At 37.8% G+C, this 19538-nt stretch overlaps 3 protein-coding genes across 5 annotated transcripts in view; 1 reads left to right on the plus strand and 2 right to left on the minus strand.

The window, feature by feature from the left end:
* Positions 1-14176, plus strand: part of inpp4b (inositol polyphosphate-4-phosphatase type II B) — a 147637-nt gene extending 133461 nt beyond the window's left edge. The window contains exon 22 of the mRNA XM_044185273.1: positions 13211-14176. Coding sequence (XP_044041208.1) covers positions 13211-13256 — 46 coding nt within the window. The 3' untranslated portion in view covers positions 13257-14176. The remainder of the gene's footprint in view (positions 1-13210) is intronic.
* Positions 148-9407, minus strand: LOC122870936 (interleukin-15-like). The gene is made up of 6 exons (XM_044185364.1): positions 9153-9407; positions 4840-4922; positions 4100-4187; positions 3816-3860; positions 2252-2386; positions 148-562 (listed from the first exon to the last, which is right to left on the minus strand). The coding sequence occupies exons 1-6, from the start codon at positions 9219-9221 to the stop codon at positions 458-460; spliced, it is 525 nt and encodes a 174-aa protein (XP_044041299.1). The 5' UTR covers positions 9222-9407; the 3' UTR covers positions 148-457.
* On the minus strand, positions 9550-19137 carry znf330 (zinc finger protein 330). 3 transcript variants are annotated; one of them, XM_044185353.1, is made up of 10 exons: positions 19008-19137; positions 18547-18682; positions 18431-18450; positions 17508-17578; positions 16268-16344; positions 15260-15386; positions 15078-15182; positions 14877-14923; positions 12535-12652; positions 9550-11308 (listed from the first exon to the last, which is right to left on the minus strand). In XM_044185353.1, exons 2-10 carry the CDS (start codon positions 18664-18666, stop codon positions 11028-11030), a joined length of 966 nt encoding a protein of 321 aa, XP_044041288.1. In that variant the 5' UTR covers positions 18667-18682; positions 19008-19137; the 3' UTR covers positions 9550-11027. The 3 variants fall into 3 exon arrangements, with proteins under 3 accessions (XP_044041288.1, XP_044041279.1, XP_044041270.1); XM_044185344.1 differs by having other exon boundaries at positions 18547-18729; positions 19008-19134; XM_044185335.1 differs by having other exon boundaries at positions 18547-19030.
* Positions 19138-19538: the final 401 nt, after the last annotated feature.

Here is a 19538-nt window from a genome sequence, read left to right on the forward strand (position 1 = left end):
GTTGGATCTCTGTAAATAATATTATAAAGAGTACGGTCTAGACCTGCTCTATAGCAAAAGTGCAATGAGATAACTTCTGTTACGAATTGGCGCTATATAAATAAAACTGAATTGAACTGAATAAAAGAAATAAAATGAAAGATTACATACAGTTGGGATATTTTTTTACTGGAGTGAGCAACTGTTTTCAAGATACTGGAGTTCATTAGGCATTTACTGTATATTAGGTATTATATTCATTAGTGTTTAGCAGTGAGTTTAATAATATACATTCTGTATATAGTGTACAATACATGCTGCTACTGTATACATCTTTCAAAACTGTACAACTTAAAGGTAGATTGTGTAATCCGCACAGTCAACCACAGACAATTAGTAGTACTGTCATCCTGTCAATTCTTTACAAATATGTACAAATAGAAATTTGTAGCTTACAGTATTTACATCATATTACATGTTATGAGTTTTCCACCGTAGTCATTTCTTTCAAAAGGTTACTTAGTCTGTCCAGGAATATTGTAATATTTTTAAGTGAGAATGCTTCACATGGTGGACAGCCATCCTATAATTCAAAAGAGACACAATAAAACATAAACATATTTTTAAACATGAATAAAACTCATTTAAAAAAAGGATTGAAGATACAAATAAAAGTTAACATGACAGTGAAGCTTTGTGTAATGTAGTATGTTGCACTGGTGGTAAAGAAATTAACTTATAAGCATTGACTTGTGAAGATGTTAGTAACCAAAATAAAGTATGATGAGCCATGAAAAGCTTTTATTTAAAAAGCAATTTTGCATACAGTTTTAAACACACTGGAGTTAATGTTAATACCAGCTTCATCTGTGGTTATGCGAGAATGATACTATACTACTATAATGTAGTTACAGCACATCCGGAAAGTATTCACAGCGCTTCACTTTTTCTTTTTTGAGTATGATGCTACAAGCTTGGCACACCTATTTGTGGGCAGTTTCTCCCATTCTTCTTTGCAGGACCTCTCAAGCTCCATCAGGTTGGATGGGGAGCGTCAGTGCACAGCCATTTTCAGATCTCTCCAGAGATGTTCAATCGGGTTCAAGGACATTCACAGAGTTGATCCGTAGCCACTCCTTTGTTATCTTGGCTGTGAGCTTAGGGTTGTTGTCCTGTTGGAAGATGAACCCTCGTCCCAGTCTGAGGTCCAGAGCGCTTTGGAGCAGGTTTTCATCAAGGATGTCTCTGTACATTGCTGCATTCATCTTTTGCTCGATCCTGACTAGTCTCCCAGTTCCTGCTGCTGAAAAACATCCCCACAGCATGATGCTGTCATCACCATGCTTCACTGTAGGGATGGTATTGGCCAGGTGATGAGCGGTGCCTGGTTTCCTCCAGACATGATGCTTGCTATTCAGGCCAAAGGGTTAAATCTTTGTTTCATCAGATCAGAGAATTTTGTTTCTCATGGTCTGAGAGTCCTTCAGGTGCCTTTTGGCAAACTCCAGGCGGGCTGTCATGTGCCTTTTACTGAGGAGTGTCTTCCGTCTGGCCACTCTACCATACAGGCCTGATTGGTGGAGTGCTGCAGAGATGGTTGTTCTTCTGGAAGGTTCTCCTGTCTCCACAGAGAAATGCTGGGGCTCTGTCAGAGTGACCATTAGGTTCTTGGTCACTTCCCTTCTCCCCGATTGCTCAGTTTGGCCAGGTGGCCAGCTCTAGGAAGAGTCCTGGTGGTTCCAAACTTCTTCCATTTACGGATGATGGAGGCCACTGTGCTCTTTGGGACCTTCAATGCTGCAGAACAAGCACAATTCCTTGGACTTCATGGCTTGGTTTGTGCTCGGACATGCACTGTTAACTGTGGGACCTTATATAAACAGGTGTGTGCCTTTCAAAATCATGTCCAATCATCTGAATTGACCACTGGTGGACTCCAATAAAGTTGTAGAAACATGCAGGATGCACCTGAGCTCAATTTTGAGTGTCATGGCAAAGGCTGTGAATACTTATGTACATGTGATTTTTTTTGTTTTTATTTTTAATACATTTGCAAAGATTTCAAACAAACGTCTGTCACATTGTCATTATGGGGTATTGTTTGTAGAATTTTGAGGAAAATAATGAATTTAATCCATTTTGGAATAAGGCTGTAACATAACAAAATGTGAAAAAAGTGAAGCGCTGTAAAAACTTTCCGGATGCACTGTAAATAAAGAAAGCATTTTTCTTATACAGATTCTCCAAGGAGGATTTTGTAAACAGGACTTACATAGTTAGCGTCAGAAGGCAGTGTTTCATTGAAATCAAAGATGCAATTTGCTTTATGATCCACAATTTCTTCTTCATTGATGACCATTATCAACTCCAACATGTAACATCTGAGTGACATAATTTTACAGTTCTCCTAGGAGAGAAAGAAATGCCTCAGTATGGACACATACAGTTACAGATTTATTACATTAACAGTTAGAAACAAGAATTTCCATGTTTTTGTAGCTGTGTCATGGCCCTCGCACACACATCATGCTCACAAATCAAGATATAATCTGAATTCTTTTTAAATAGTACCACTGTTCTCTTAGCTAAACATTTATTATGCTGCATAATCAACAGAAAACAAATCTGTAAGCTAATGTCAATGTGGTGCTTCAATCTAAAAGGACATGGTTGGCATTAATCTGTGTTTTTCTTATTATCAACAAATCCCATGGAAAGATGAAGACTAACAATGCCTCAGTCTGTCTCTCAATTCTTTCTGACTTCCCTATCCTGTTTGTTAGCCCATGTATTCCTACTAAAGATGTTAATCTTGAAAAATGGTCACAAATAAATAGTTTGATTTTCAAACAAGACTAAGATCTACAGCCATGCCAGCAGCTCTGCTCTGTCTAGCTCCGTGAGGCTGTACTTTGAGCTAAATGCTAACGTCAGCATGCTAACAGGCTCACAATGACAATGCCAACATGCTGATGTTTAGCAGGTAATATTTACCATGTTCACCATCTTAGTTTAGCATGTTAGCATGCTAACATTTGCTAATTAGCGCTAAACACAATGTGCAGCTGAGGCTGATGGGAAGGTTTTCAGGTATTAAATTATAAAACAAGGTATTACACAAATTTAAATTTTGACCAGGCGCTATATGAAAAGTTGGGGGATCACCATAGCTACTACAATTCATCCTGTTCGGGACATGAATGTATGTACCAAATGTCATGGCAATCCGTCTAATAGTTGAGACATTCAGCTCAACGCTGCAATTATCAACCTCATGGTGGCGCTAGAAGAGAAGTCAGAGGATCACCCAAGTTGTTAAGATTCATCCTCTGGGTGCCATGAAGGTTTGAGCAAAGCACTGTAGTTTTTAGCAAACATTACTAAAACAGGAGTAAATGGTGCATTTGTTTGGGACTATTTTCATCCATGGATTAATACACTTTGGTGCTGTATTGAGTATCACTGGCCTCAGTACGGTGTATGTGTCGTTGACTCAATAAACTACAGTGCTCATGTTCAATGTAATGAGAGAACATGTCACCCAGTGCAACAGTTTGGCTCATTGGTGTGTTAATAGTTCAGGATATCAATGGAGGTCTGTGACACCGCCAAGCATTGGCTGTACAGATAATACTTGTTAGTGAGATCAATTCATTGTTGGTTTTGGTCACTTTTCAAAGGATTTGTTGACAACAACAAAAAACAGTATGTAGTTTATCCTTTAAGTTTAGTTTACAAATTACGTTGGAACATCCTTGACTAAAGTGTGCTGACATTTCTTCCTTTTCATCTTCTTCCTAACTGAAATCAAAACCGAAATTTTAACATGTACTTACTTTAACTTCATTGGTTGACGGAGCATACAGCATAGCGTCAGATTTCTGAAAAGGGGTACGAAAAATGAAAAACAATAAAATTAGACAAATTAGGGTTTTGAATATTGTTTTCAAATATTAAATAAAAAAATAAACTATCCACTACATGTGTAAAATGGATAGAGTACAGGAAAGAGACAACAAAGTATCAATGAACATAAATATAGGATGGTTTATACAGTATACAACAAGTGGTGAAAGATAAATATAACCAAAGGTTTATTTTATTTGATACCTTCTCTCACCTCAATGGTGTGTTTCAGCCTCTCCAAGCAAGTCTGAACATCTGCTGTACCATGCACAGAAGCAGCACACGTAGATGTACTCAAGAAGCTTTAAGAGAGCGAGGGGCCAGTGATTACAATACATATTATTTATGAGAATACAGACATATTTTTGATATTATGTCCTTGCAACAGTGGCTGTGAAATCAGAGAAGTGTTTAAAAACTGCTGTATATTTTTTTGACCCACTGTTACTTTATGCTACTTACTCAACTACAGGTTGTATCTTGCAGACAGATACAGTACTGTACTCAACAGTCAATTAATTTCTAGGCATGTTGCCCTTCAAAGTCATGCAGGTGGTATGAAAATACAAAATGGTTCCCTTCTGTAGAAACTTTGCCAGTATTGAAGTCATTTATGCTTGAATGGATGAGTAATGTCAAGTTATATAAGATGGATTTTTGGGGGGGTGGGGGGTGGGGGGGGGTGAAAGAAAATAAATGATCTAATGAATTCTTGAACTGTACATGACACACTCCTTTTGCCATTTCATGTAACAATGAACAAAAAGGATCCTTTGTTGTTAATATTTTTAAATTTTCTTTCATGAATAGCGTAGAATATCTGACTTGTGCTGTATTTGGTTTGGTGTGTTTTTTTTCCAGCTACATTATTAATGGTAGAAACATTTTCTCATTTTTAAGTATGATAACCAATATTTAAGTTTTAGACAAACAAATCACACACTGTATGCCTACCTCAGAACTAAGAAACAAAGCCAGACCTGAGTATTGTGGCTCTCTCTGCACAGGTTACAGGTCGACTGGTACTGGATGCCTTTCTAAAAATAATACAAGGAAAATGTTAAGTGTGTCATCTTTTGGGTTATTTTGTCAAGCTTGAAAGACTGTTGAGAGAAGAGGTTAGCAAGGTCTATTTTATCTTTATGCTACTTTATTTAAGAGCATAGAACTTTTATTTCATTTGTATCTTCATTGTTGTCAAGATGATAAAATCAAACAGCATATGTTTTAAAGGTCAAACATGCACACAAAGACCCAAGGCAACAAAACTGTTCAAAACTAAAAAAATATAATGTCATATTGATATGATTCTGAATATTAACTTTAACAGACTTTACACCCTGTGCATAATGCAGGTAACGTTGTGGTCTTTTTTGCTATTTGCTGTCTGTTAGTCAGTCCTCACTTCACTTGGGAGTTTTTGTCTGAACTTTCCATCATTTGCCTCTTTCTTGCCAAAGTAATTGATTATGTGGTTAAACAGTATTGTTTCCAGACAGGCCCTCTTGTATTTTCATCCCCTGAACTGCTGCAGCATTATATATGAGTATGTAGTTTTACTTGGATCTCACTGCTCTGCAAACACACATTGCCCATTAGAGAGACAAAGAGCTGCTGTTTCTAGTCAGCTTCTAGTCAGATCTCAGTTTGCCACTGCACCCACGCTTGTGAACCAAAACCAGAAGCCACATTGAGGAAAATAACGCAGAAGCTAATTTTACTGGTATCTGAGTTTCCTGAGTTATAAATCTCTCCACCAGCAGTGATCAAACATATCAATTACAAGAACAATCCTGGATCCACATCATCTTCAAAGATCGATTATCCGATATAATCTGATATTCTACTTTAGGACTTTCTTTTGAGATAAATGATGAGATTAGAGCAGTTGCACCACCACAGCGACCTGTAGCATACAGTCCAGGTTGGTAGGATCAGATGTAGCTGGTAGCCACAGTGGTGGAGTGGCCCTCTGCTGCGGACACCCGTTCAAAAGAGAGCACACCAACATTGCAGCGTTAGCAGCTCGTTGTGTGAAAGCACCTTAACGATCCGCTGCTCCACTGCACACACACACACACACACACACATCTGATTTAAATGACTAATAGCAACCCTGATGCAGCGGCTTTTTTGGTGTGACAGCGAAATATTTTTGGACAGTGTCCGTCCGAGCCACAAGATAACAGATTCATAACATCCATCCACATGTTTCTTCAGGACCAGGGTGGTTAGAGCCTTCCTTTCCTCCTGAATCACTGGAGAAAGATGCCTACACATCTTGTGTCCCATTGTTGTACTCGCCTGCTATGTAGAAGTTTTGACTGTTGTTTGACTGCAGCCTAGGGCTGAACAATATGCACCAAAAAAATCATAGTGTGATTATTTTGATAGACACTGCGATTGCGATGAGTCACGATTTTAGTGGGAATGGTAATTTTTGCATTTCATTTTCACTGAAATTAAAAAAAAGATGATTATGTGATTTTTGCAGGGGTCTGTACCAAACAAGCATGTTCCCTGTCTGGAGAATTTGGTTTGCAGGCCGGGACATCTCTGTCGCACCACAAGGTTTCATTTATAATGGTATGTTGTGAAACATTTTACCTTTATCAAAAAATTGCAGCTCCTGCAATCTGGCACTTGGCCATATTGCGATTTCGATAATATTTCGATTGATCGTTCAGCCCTTCTGCAGTCTAGGGATTACTTTCCTCTTGACCCAAAAGCTAATTCTCTGGTAGCATGAAGGCTTTCAGAAGCATTATCTGCAAATCTGTGCAAAAATCTGAAAAGATGAATCAGTTATCGAAATAGTTGGCAATTAAATTTTTGTTGATGACTAATCGATTAGTCAACTAATCAGATTCAACTCCTGAATGATTCAGAGAGATGTCCTCCAGCTCTGTGGTTGATTCCAAAGCAGGTCTGTGTGTCAGAGATGAGTTGCACACACACAGGTGGAGCAGAGAGGCCGGGGACAGGACGATGTGTCTCTCACAAAATCTGGCAGGTGTGGCCGTGTTTATTTGTGCTGTTCCCTCTTTCTGGCTCACTTGCTCAAGACACACCTTTAAGCAGTTGGCCCTGTTGTAATGGAGATGCAAATCCCTGCCGCGCTGGGCTGACGCACCAAGTTGAGTCAGGCCAGCACGTGTATGAAAAAGGATGTAAGTGCATTGATCTGTCAGGCCCATCAGAGGGCTACTCTAGAGCTGAGGTTACATCCCAGTAACTTCTATTTACATTATGTTGCTGTGACACGCAACTGGTTCCCACATTTCTCAAGCCCAGAGATGATTTTTACTTTAACTAGCATGGCAGAGGCAGGTATCCATGGAACAACAGTGGAGGAGACTTGTACTTTGGACTCTTCACTGTTCCCTGTACGGGAATTGAGGGAAATAAATGATTAAGGATTAATTAATCCTAAGTAAACTATTTTAAATATTCTAATATGAAATAATGTAAATAAATCGCTGCTATTTGTAATTCCAAATAGTCTACAGCCATGGACAGATTGTGAGACAATGGCCCCCTGGATACGGACATGTAAAAGACCCCCCAACTCCTCTACATGAGAGCAAGACACCCAGACCGTCATTTGTCATTTTGTGTCTCTTTGTGGTCATTTGGCATCTGTTTGTGTTAAAATACTGTATACTCCATTACATTAAGTGCACTTACATTAAGTATCATCAGCTAAATGTACTTAAAATGGAAAAGCGCTCATTATGTAGCAGAATGCCCCTTTTAATACTGTTATATTATTATGTATATTACATTATTGTTTTATTACAGTTTTTTCTCAATTGTTTTGATGCATGTTAGAAAAAAAGGCCCGTTTTGAGTGACACAAACACCAAAACTGTGTTTCAGTTTGCAAAACAGCAAATGCATTAGGGCTGCAACTAATGATCATTTTCATTATTGATTAATCTCCCAGTTATTTCCTCAACTAATGTATTAATTGTTTGGTCTATAAAATGTCAGCAAATGGCAACCAAAGAAAAAGCCCAGAGCCAATGCTGACATCTTCAAATGTCTTTATTTTGTCAGACCAACAATCCAAAACGTTCAATTTACTATCACAGAAGACTAAGAAAAACAAAAATATTCACATTTGAGAAGCTGGAATAAATGTAGTTGTGCAATTCTTGCTTAAAAAATGACCTAAATGATTAATCAATGATAAAAAAAACTAGTTGCAGATAAATTATGTATTGAACAAATTGAACAACTTATTGTTTCAGCTCCAAAGAGTGTTGTGTTCTCAAATCTCTTCATGCCAAAAAAAACACATCCGTGTGTCTGAAAAGAAAATACTTCAACAACAAAAATATATGTTTTAAGACATACTCTGCTTAGAACAATACATTTTGCAGAAACTGTTGTACAGTGTATAAAACATGATAAGATATCACATTTCTGGCAGGCCACATCAGGCTGCTTACAAGTTGGCTGACCAAGAGCCTTAAAAGGTAATCAACAGAAACTTATAGTCCCCCGCCAGTCAAAAACACGTTTCGTTTCGTGCAGTCGCTGTCTAATAAATGCACAAAATGCCCCAAAACAACAATCTTAGAAATTACTACTTTTCAGATAAGATTTCACACGCAAAACACACGAGGAGCCTCTAAAGTATGATGCATGTTTTTTTTATTAAATCAACCAGTAGTATGTAAAGTACCTACAATTGGCTACATATCGGGGCATTACAACATCAAGTAATAATATCCAATAATACAATGTAGTATGAATAATATTACAGGAGTATGTCTGCATTTTGCTTTACAATACATTTTGCTGATAATACTTACTAATACTTTTACTTAAGTAACATTTTGAATGCAGGACTTCTACTTGTAATGGTAAAGTGTGCATGTTTGTTTTCTGTAGCGACTCTTACATAAACGTCGGGGCTATTTTTAACAGGAGGAGCTTATTGCACCAAAGCACGGCCTCTATGCCAACCGAAAGTGAAACTAAACCAGTAGCACGGTACTGGTGTTGTTTGGTTTTAACCAAATAACCATTACAACACTTGAACGATACACCGACAGCGGATGGGTTATCTCCCGTGGGCCCACGTGGATCGCCAGGTTGACACACCTCCGAACTTTACGCACTGTTCCTGACTTGCAGGTTTGACACCTTTCTGTCTTCCTAAATGAAAAACGCTCCTTGTACTACTACAAGTCCAAACCTGAGTTGTAGGCCACAGATTGGTTACACCTCTGCTAAATACACACACTAAGTCATCTTACCGCTCGCTGGTCTCCGGGCCATGTGGGCTGGACGAGGACCACCGGGAGCGCAGTCATGAAGTCTGTCATCTGCGCGGTGGCAACAGTTGCTCTCCTACCCAGCGGAGCAACAGGCACAGATCACATTTTTGCATTTCACTTGTTACAATAAAGTCTCATTGATCTGGGTCCAGCATTATTACTAACACTTGACAAGAGCGTGAGTACGGTCTAGATTTCGCTCAGAGACCGACTCACACACGCCCAGATATCGTCATGTTGAGTTGAAGTTCACTCCTCCTCTGATTGGTCACGTTGTTACACACTCGTACGTGGCAGGGCAGCCCGCAGAGACTTATAGTAATCAGTCATCTTATAACGATCAAAACTATTAGTCATTTCAAGATGCTCAGCTAAATAGGATTTTGATATTTATTGGCATATTTAACACAAACATGTCTCAACAAATGCAGCTGATTACAGGGAGCAGGGCAAATATGTCAAGTTGTCTGAATAGCCAATTAACCACAATAAACTGTAGATTAATTCCTCAGCAGAACAACAGTTATTACACAGTAAAGACATCATGATCATAACTTTTTATTTCAGACTGTAACCTGGGCTGGATTACCGCCCCGGAGCCCCAGAAGGCCCCATATTCATTATGTGGCAGTTGGTTTGTGGTGATTTCATTAAAAGGTCCAGTGTGTAACATTCAGGAGGAGCTATTGGCAGAAATGTTATACAATGCTTATAAGTATGTTTTCATTAGTGTATAATCACCTGAAAATAAGAATTGTTGTGTTTTCGTTACCTTAGAATAAGCCGTTTTTATCTACAGAGGTAGCGGGTCCCCTTCCACAGAGGTCACCATGTTGCACCGCCATGTTTCTACAGTAGCCCAGAACGGATGAACCAAACACTGGCTCAGTACAAAAGATGACCGACTACATTAGAAAATATCACAGGTACAAGCCTTTAAACATAAGTAGAGAAGTTGACTGTGACTCGCAAGGTGCATTTCTGTAAAAATCATCTAATCACTGACTTTCAAACTCTGTTATGTGCCGCTAATGACGAGCCAGCGAACACACTAGATTACATTTTTAAAAAAAAACTTTCGTGTCAAGTTTGGATAAATTAGGCAACTATAACACCATTTTTGTTCACAACAGCCACAACCACAGCTCTGATTTGCACCGCTGACTGGCTTCTTCTCCGTAGCTACAGCAGCCCAGACTCATGGGTATTGTAGTATTTAGAGCCATCCGCCATAACATAAACCTATAGAGCGTTGTTACATTATCCGGGAGAATCCCGTGTTTCTATGTTGAAGAACAATCATAAAATCATTCAAAGAAAACTGGGAACTGGGAATTTACTGTTGGGAAAAATATTTTAGGAGCCGGCAGCAGCTCCCACTTCGCACCTCTGCAACCGGTCTTGTGGTGGGGCCCTGTGTTGAAATTTAAATGGTGCATATTCCTAAATAAAATTGTGTTACCACAATAAGGTCAAACAGCCAAGTTTGGCACCGTGCTCCTAGTGCCCCAATCCAGCCATGAATGTAACAACAAAAGCAGAAAACAAGTCGTCTCTAGGACTGGGTTTATCAGTCAATTTCAGATTTAAATCAAAACTTATTATACGAACCTATGATTTTATTCTTCTAGTTCTTGTCCGGCTGCTATATTTATATTCCCCAGGGTAAGGTATTGGAAACAGCATCGGTACAGAAATAAAGAAAATCGATACCCAGCCCTGGTTATACCAACTATATTCTTCATTTTACATGAATAATTCCTGACTTGTAACAAGTGAACATCTGCTGAGGATCATTTGCCTCTATGGGCTGTGCTCTCCGCCTGTACAGGCTTCTCCAGTCTCTGTCTTAGCTCAGGCGGTCCCGTCCAGTTTAAGACCAGCCATGGAAGCAATGGCCTTTTCCTCTTCGCCTTCTTCTTCTTCCTCCTCTTCAACATCTTCCTCTTCCTCCTCCTCTTCCTCATCATCCTCATACTCATCTTCCTCATCGTCATCATCCTCTCCATCGTTGTCCTGTTGGTCTCTGCTTCCAGATGCTAAGTTCTTCCAGTAGGAATCGTACCCCGATGCTCCGTCGTAATAATCATCGTCGTCGTCAGCACCAGCCTGGCGGCCGAACTTCAACGTGCGAGCTGCAGAAAACACACAGATGTGGCATTAGCTCTGGTTTCATTTATTGGGATGGTGACGTGACTAAAATTAAATTAAAATTGATTTCAGTATGTATTAAAAAGTTCATTTTAGGGTAGCCCCAGTTTGTTGCTCTCATGTATTATCACCACAGCATTTGAGTCACAAAGCTAAGCACCTGTTTTCCTGAAATATAAATACCTGCAGCAGAAGGAATTTTTTTTTTTCACCCATGTGATTTGAAGAGTCTTTGAGGACCTTCAAAACAGCGGTAAATGATGTTAAACGCCCTTCTGTTTGTTTGTTTTTTTTAAAGATCACAGAGTATTTATTTTTTAGGAAAACAGATGCTTGCTAACGAAAGATTAAAATCCCAGAGTTAAGCAAACAATAAAACATGAGGCACAAACTGGGGCTAATTTTAGGAATACCTGGTCGTCAGTCACTGAGAGGTCGTTATAATGGCTGTTCAAGCACCAATAAATGGATTATACAATGTGTTCGACAGAGAAGGGTACATATTACTGATCTGGATGAGATTTATGGTACACAAAACAAGTAAATCGCTGCTGACATTTAATGCAGCAGCTCCTTGTAGAATGCATTAAATTATCTTTTCACACTTATTCAAACTGGAATTTTGCTTTTTTCTCGTTTTGGAAACTATTCAAACTCTGGTAGTGCGTACACTAAAACTAGATTATGAAAATGTAACTATTGTAAAGCTCTTTGTGAGTAACTACAGATATCAGATTCATGAGTCGATATTCAACAAAGCTCTTAGAGACAGAACAGAGCTTCTTGTTTTATCTCACACTCCATGCACATAAGTCAAGAGATACAAGAGATAAAAGTCAAATGGCAGTGGTGCATTTAAGAGAACCTCACTGCTACCACATAGCCTACAGGTCTGTGATAACACGCCAGAAGAAAACTTGAGTTTAGAATTTGTTTGTCAAATTAAAGGATGAACCTTCAAGCTCAATAAAGCCAAAGCCATTAAACTAGAAGAACATTTGTTTAGCATACATTGTCTCAAAGTGGACAAACAACATTCTGGGAAAATTATTAAGAATTTTTACAGGAAACGAAACTTAATTTCTAGAAAATGTTTTTCATTTTTAAAATCCTGATTCAGCAGAGACGTTGCCCGCTGCTACTTCCTCGAAACTGCAGCTTTACAGGAAACAACAACTTTCAGTAATTTTTCAAATGTTGTGTGACTCACTGGACATGCTGAGATCTTTGGTCTCTTGGGTCTCGTGACCACACTTTGGGCAGGGTGGTGCTTTTCCTTTATCCTGTTTGAATACCTTACTCTTGGCGTGGTCATCACAGTAACAGGCCTGAGAAAATGCAGTTGAATTAACATGAAAATCATCACATGGAAATATTAACAGCACACACACATCAAGATTCAATAAGCTACACTTAACTCGACAGTACATGCACCACTACTTATTACTTATATTATTACATTATACATCAACTGGTAAACCCACTTGGTACTTCACACTTATTTTATTTTATACTTATACCCACCTGGTACTTAATTTATTTTCTGACTTGTTTTATAGTGTATTGTATTATATTTTTTGCTAGTACTTTCTCCTGTGTGCACTGACGTAAAGGAGAGCTGCTGTAACAAAGAGTTTCCCTTCGGGGATCAATAAAGTATTTCTGATTTATGATATATAGTTTTAATTCTGGTTTGAAAAATGAGAATGAAATCCAATGACTCTTCAGGTTTGTTTAGACAAGATCATTCATAACTGTCTTTTTTTTCCTCGAGCCTCAAGTATAAAGCTCCTCACCTACTCTTATGAATTTACCCGTTGTCTTTTCTCCTCCTCTACAGTTTGATAAAACTCTTCTGACCATTCCTATTTCCCTTTTTTGTCTAGGTTAAAGACAGAGGTGACAACCAAACTGTTTTCTTATACAGGCTGAATGGTAATTCACTTGACAGACTTTGCGTTGTAAGTGTCACATTGCCTTAGTCAATATAGCTTTTATTTACTTCCTGATGGGGCCTTAATGATCTACAGGCTTTAAAGGGAATATTTTTTTCAAGTCAATCTTAATAAAACACTCCCACTATAGTCATTCCTCCTGTCCATACTGGCTGTGAAAATATCCCTTCCTAACATGAGTCCACAGTAAAAGACGAAGGTCAAATTCCACAGTCTTCATTCTGTGCAAAAATGCATACTTAAGTTCAGCTGAAGCTAATAAGAGGTATTAACAAAGTTACAGTGTTTTTAGTGCAAAATTCCCTCTCTTTGCATTTCCCCAGACATGCTTCCTTGCTGATGGACTTTTCCTGTAGTCACATGCAGTTTTGTTGCAGGACAACAAACTTTAGAAATTAATTTTTACATAGAATGAGGACTTACAGTGTAGTCATGTTAAGAAGGAATGATTACACCCAACAATAAATTTAAAAGTACATATGCGAGTATTGTTTTAAGACAGACTTGATCAAATGTGAACCTATCCTTTAATGAAATCAGCAGTGGATGTCTTGTTTTTGCTATGGTTAGATTATATGTATGCGCATTGTTTTTTTTATTCTTCAGCTTCGTATTCTATGGTGTGAACATGTAAATGTATTCTATTCTATTACTACCAAACTGAAAGTATCTTTCGTGTTTTCTCAGACGCATTTACAGTGTGTGTGTCTTAGTTGCGGGTGAGGGGTTTGTCAATTTCTTTTGAAAGGTTGGTGTTTTTTCCGCTTTTCTTTTGTTGTTGCTGCCCTTTCTTGTATTTTATCTATTGTATTTATCTCTGCATGTTACTTCTTGTTAGCCAATTGAGTTTACCTGTAACGAAATGTGCTACATCAGTAAAATTGCTTTACCAACTAATACCATCATAAGCTGCCTTGTCATTTCAACTACTTCTCTTTGCAGATAAAGCTCCAATGCAATAACTTTGCCTACTGGTAATCCTTAAATGCCAGTGACATAACCAACTTGTTTTAGAGATCATGTAGTCTGATGTAAACAAAGTGCACAGTACTCTCACCCAATGGAGGAGGTAAATTGTTGGGTCTCTGTAAATAATATTAATTATTAATAAGAGTACAGTCTAAACCTGCTCTATAGGAAAAGTGCAATGATATAACTTCTGTTATGAATTGACACTATATAAATAACATTGAACTGAATTGAAATAAAGATTAAACATTATCTTTTGGCAGCAGCTTTGGCTTCATTTGGGTAGTCCAGTTTTATCTGATTGCAGCGCTCTTTTGCTGCTGTTCAGTATCAAATGTTATATTTTAATATTTTTCAATTACACATTTCCTGTATGCCTGGTATATTTCCTGTTATGGGACAAAAGGAGGAAGGACAGAGAATTTAATTTGACTGTGTTGTCAGTTGATGATGTGTGTTGTCCCCAATTTGTGATGTCAGCCACATGTCCTTTGTGATGAGTGTAGCTTGACATAAAAATGCTTAGTGCAGTCGAATGAGCATATAAATACGTTTGTAAAAACTTTGGACACAATGAGCTCCCTCCACTGTGTTTTGTTTCTGAAGTAAGGATAGATGTTCCCCTCACCTTACAGCGCAGGCAGGAGTGCTGTCCGAGTCTATTACAGGACACACCTAAAATAAAAAAACAAAAAAGGCAAAACAACATTACGTTCCCTCTTATGCACTCATGCCCTCTAGATATTATTCTATAGAGTGGATAAGATACACTTAACTTTCCCCAGTTACCACAAAAATGAGATTGTGAAAGGAAAACTAGGTGACTCACATTTGTATGTTTCTGCCTGAAGGACTTGGCAGCTTGCCTGGTGCTCAAACTGATCATCCTCACACAAGAAGTTTTGACAAAAGGAACAGCGGAAGATTCGCCCTCCTATTCGGGAAGTTAACAGTCAGTGCTTATCTTATTGTGACTGGGTGCATTTCAGTCAAAAGGGAGGGGGGTCTTACCATGATCCCAAACACTGCGTTCACACTCGATGCAGTCTGCATCAGTCAGAGGACACACACAGGCATGAGTGCTCAGACATTTCCTGCCATGGCACACCCAAGCTTCACAGAAGTCACATACTGCCCCCTTGTGGTCAAGAAGAAGATTACAAGGTAAACAATCAAAGAGCTTGCCATGATTTATTTTTCTAAAGCCACTGTATAAATATAAATAAATTGACCTTAAACAGAAAATTTTGTACTGCTTTGCAGGTTATTTTAAACCGTGCTACATGCTTTGTAATTTAGTAAGTAGTACTCACTGATCACTGAGTCATTCATGACTTGCACGCTGTGCTTCGTTTATATCATTATTCTGGTACACTATTATTCTGATACTACTCGGACAGCGTGTTTCTTCCACATCACTGATGGTCATTATTATGGCCATAATTATTAAGTCCTAATTTTGTTTTTAACCTTTATTCATTCAGGTAAGTTTCACTGAGAGGAAGCCTCTCTTTTGCAGGAACGCCCTAATCAAAGAGTTTCCCCTCTGGGATCAATAAAGTATTTCTGATTCTGATCACATTCACACATTTTACAATTTTGATAGTTTGCACAATCTAATTCCCTTGATGTTTGCTCATTGTATCATATGCCACTGCAGTGCACATCAAATTTACATAATACTGTAGCACAAGTAGTTTGCTGACTCAAGGTCACTTTTTATTGTTTCCCCATAAGCAAGATTAATTTTGGATTAAAGAAATTGCTGCATAAAACACAGACATGTAACAATAAAAACATACTTAATGAATAAAAACACTTGCACACACAAGTCTGAATTAAAATAACCAAACACATTATTAACAGTTTTTTTTACTACCAATAACTGTTGTACTGTACCTGCTATTACATTGTTACAACAACCAAATGTTTCCATTAGGATTGAGTGCGGATGGGTAACTGTACAAAGAAGCATTCCTGCTGTGTGATTGTATCAGTTCAGAAATGTTGCTAACTTACCACCATGGCCATCCCAGTGCTGTGGATCCCAGGATGTTTGATGACACAATCTGATGACTTCATGCACTTGGTTTTGCCTGACAACACAAGCATTAAACAGTTCATGGTTTAATCAGAATCAGAATCAGAAATACTTTATTGATCCCCGAAGGGAAACTCTTTGTTACAGCAGCTCGTCTTTACATCAGTGCACACAGGAGAAAGTACTAGCAAAAATAAAGGTGTCACAACCTATTTTAATGCCACTATGTGGAGAATTCTGATGTGATTACAGCATCTTTCAGATTATTATGATGGTAAAAGTTTTTGCAGTACATAACTGGTATGCACTGCTGCTGTCTGCCAAAGTGTATTTTTCCATTCAACCCCTCGGGGTGCCAAAGTTGAATATTCAACTTCAGGATCAGCTTATGTGTCATGGTTAATACTACTCAGCTTTCTTAAGTTTGAGAAAATAACCCTCTGATGATGTCATCAGGGTTATCTCAGCTTGGGTTTGAGGCTTTAAATTTATAACAGAAAAACTGCATTAGAAACTGGAGGCGTGGTGATTGAAGGACATGACCATTTACGGGGTCTAACAAAAGACTAGGTCAGGATGCATTATGGGATCTGAAGGATCCAGCATTTTTTTTAACTTGACCTGTTCCTAGGGACTAAAAGTCAGGATATCTTGACCTCTGCTGCACAAAATTTGACCACCATAAAGGACAAGTCTGGTGATATTCTATGTTTTTCTTATTGTAATCAAATCACATGAAAAGACCAAAACCAACAATTAACTGATCCTACTAACATGTAATGACTGTGTAGCCAAAGACTGATATACCTATCATATTTCTCTGTGCCACAGACCTCCATTGTTGTTCAAAAACTATTAAAAATACATCAACGAGCAATACTGGTGCTGTAAATACTCACAAGGGCACCAAATCTGTGGCTGAAAATGTATTAAATTACACTATTTACTCCTGTTTGAGTAACGATTGTTAAAAACTACAGCGATCAGCTGTTTTTGGAAATTACTTAGCTTTCTTAAAAAGTTAATGTATATATTCAAGATTTATGTCTTCAGTAAGGATGAATGGGCTCGGGGCTGAGAGTCACAGACAGCTCTGGATGTAGGTAAGATTTGAGAGACGAACTAACACCTTGTTGGTTTTGTCAGATGATTTAAAACAATAAAGTACATCTACTGACATACATATAAACATAACACATTTCACTGCAGTTTACTCACCACACTGAGCGCAGACAGGCAGCTTCTGCACTGAGTTACAGAAGTAGCAGAAAGCTCTGTTCTTCTGTTTTCTACCAGATTACATTACAAGGAGAAAAAATGTTTGTTAACTGGTTGACCAGTGATAGTCTACTTATACCCAGTGGTATAGTAGTCAGATCCTTTACTTAAGTAAAAGTAGCAATACCACAGTGTAAAAATACTCTGTTACAAGTCCTGCATTAAAAAGTATTAGCATCAAAATATACTTAAGTACCAAAAGTAAAAGTATTCATTATGCAGAATGGCCCATTTCAGAATAATATATATTATATCACTGGATTATAATTATTGATGCATTTATGTGTAAGCATTAATAATGTTGCAGCTGGTAAAGGTGGAGCTCATTTCAACTACTTAATCCATAATAATACATCATAATTTATTAGTTGATAATATTGTGAATTAATAATCTGAATCTGCAAAGTAACTAGTATCTAATGTTGTCAAATAAATGTAGTGGAGTAAAAAAAAAAAAAAAGTGCAATATTGGCTTCCAAAATGTAGTGGTGTAGAAGTATAAAGGAGCATAAAATGGAAATACTCAAGTAAAATACAAGTACCTCAAAATTCTACTTAAATACAGTACTTGAGTAAATGTATTTAGTTACATTCCACCACTGCTTATACCTGAATAAATGTTATATAATGCAATAGTATTAGGTAGAAATTAGGTTGTCTGAGTCAGTGTCTTCGTTTAAGTCTCTTATCAAAACACATTTTACCTGAACTGGCTGTTTATTTTATTGCTTTTGTGTATTTTATTTCTTTATATTTGATCATTCACTGCGGTATTTTATTTCTCTTGTTGTGAAACACTTTGTACTTTCTTTTGATAAGTGCTCTATAAATAAGGTTTTATTATTATGATAACAGTCACTTACCTCTGACATTTGTCACATTCCTACAAAACAGAAGCAAATAAAAAAACAATGTAAGTATTTAATATGTTTGATAGTTTAAGTATTGTATTTGTTTATTAGCTACAGTGGCTACATACCATGGTAGAGTTGCAGGGGTGTTTGGCCACATCCACATGTTCCCGGTTGGCTCGACTTTGTTTCTCTCGCTCCTTACGACTCTCAGCCTTTTTCCGGGCACCGGTTTTCTTTTTGGGCATTTCTGCTTCAACGGGCCTGCAACGTTATCCACACAGCTAACGGCTAATCTGATGTCAAATTACCTGCAAACACGGAACATTAAGTGCTGCTGTGGACACGTAACAGCTAGCTAGCTAGTTTATCTGTGAGCTAGTTTCTAAAAAATTTTGGCTAGCCGTTCCAACCAGAAGTGACAGTTATGAAGCTAACACGTAGAATCACATGGTAAGAAAATAAATTTACTTTAGTTTCAGCCGTTTATATATAATATTTAGGTTGTCTAGCAGTTGCATTAATGATCATGAATGTTATATTTAAGTGTCATTTAAAATGTACGAGTCTGATTTGCAGTTTTCTTTACCGAAATGATCAGCACTCCGACGTGGTATGGGTCCGGTCTGAAAATCTGTCCGGGCTGAAATGTACTCCCCAGCTTTTCGTTCCTACTTTTGTTTCTGTGAAAAATAAATATTTGCTCTCATCTGGACTTTTGCACTTCTGAGTCTCCCCAGAGTCAAAACTGTCTGAATTTTAGATGTGGATGTCTAGGTTACAACTCCTTCTCACTAATGACCTGGTTAATAGTTAATACATAATTTACTAATGTTTATAGATTAGTAATAACACCTTAATAAAACACATTTTGGGCTGCCATGTTTGCAGTAACAAAAAAGCTGTATGTCACTAGTAAATCTGCCAGATAAATAAATAGAGCCTGTTATGGAGACACAATGTGGCAATGCAAAAAGCCTTCTATATGCAAATAACAGCTTGTTACTGATGAAAGCATTAATACATGTTTTGTCCACTATGTAAAGTCATTAGTGAAAACTTAATAACCCTAAGTAGACTGTGCCTAGTAAAGCACTGCCTACCTTTCTGAGAATTAACT

This window comes from Siniperca chuatsi, linkage group LG3 (assembly GCF_020085105.1).
Source record: "Siniperca chuatsi isolate FFG_IHB_CAS linkage group LG3, ASM2008510v1, whole genome shotgun sequence".
NCBI lineage: Eukaryota > Metazoa > Chordata > Actinopteri > Centrarchiformes > Sinipercidae > Siniperca > Siniperca chuatsi.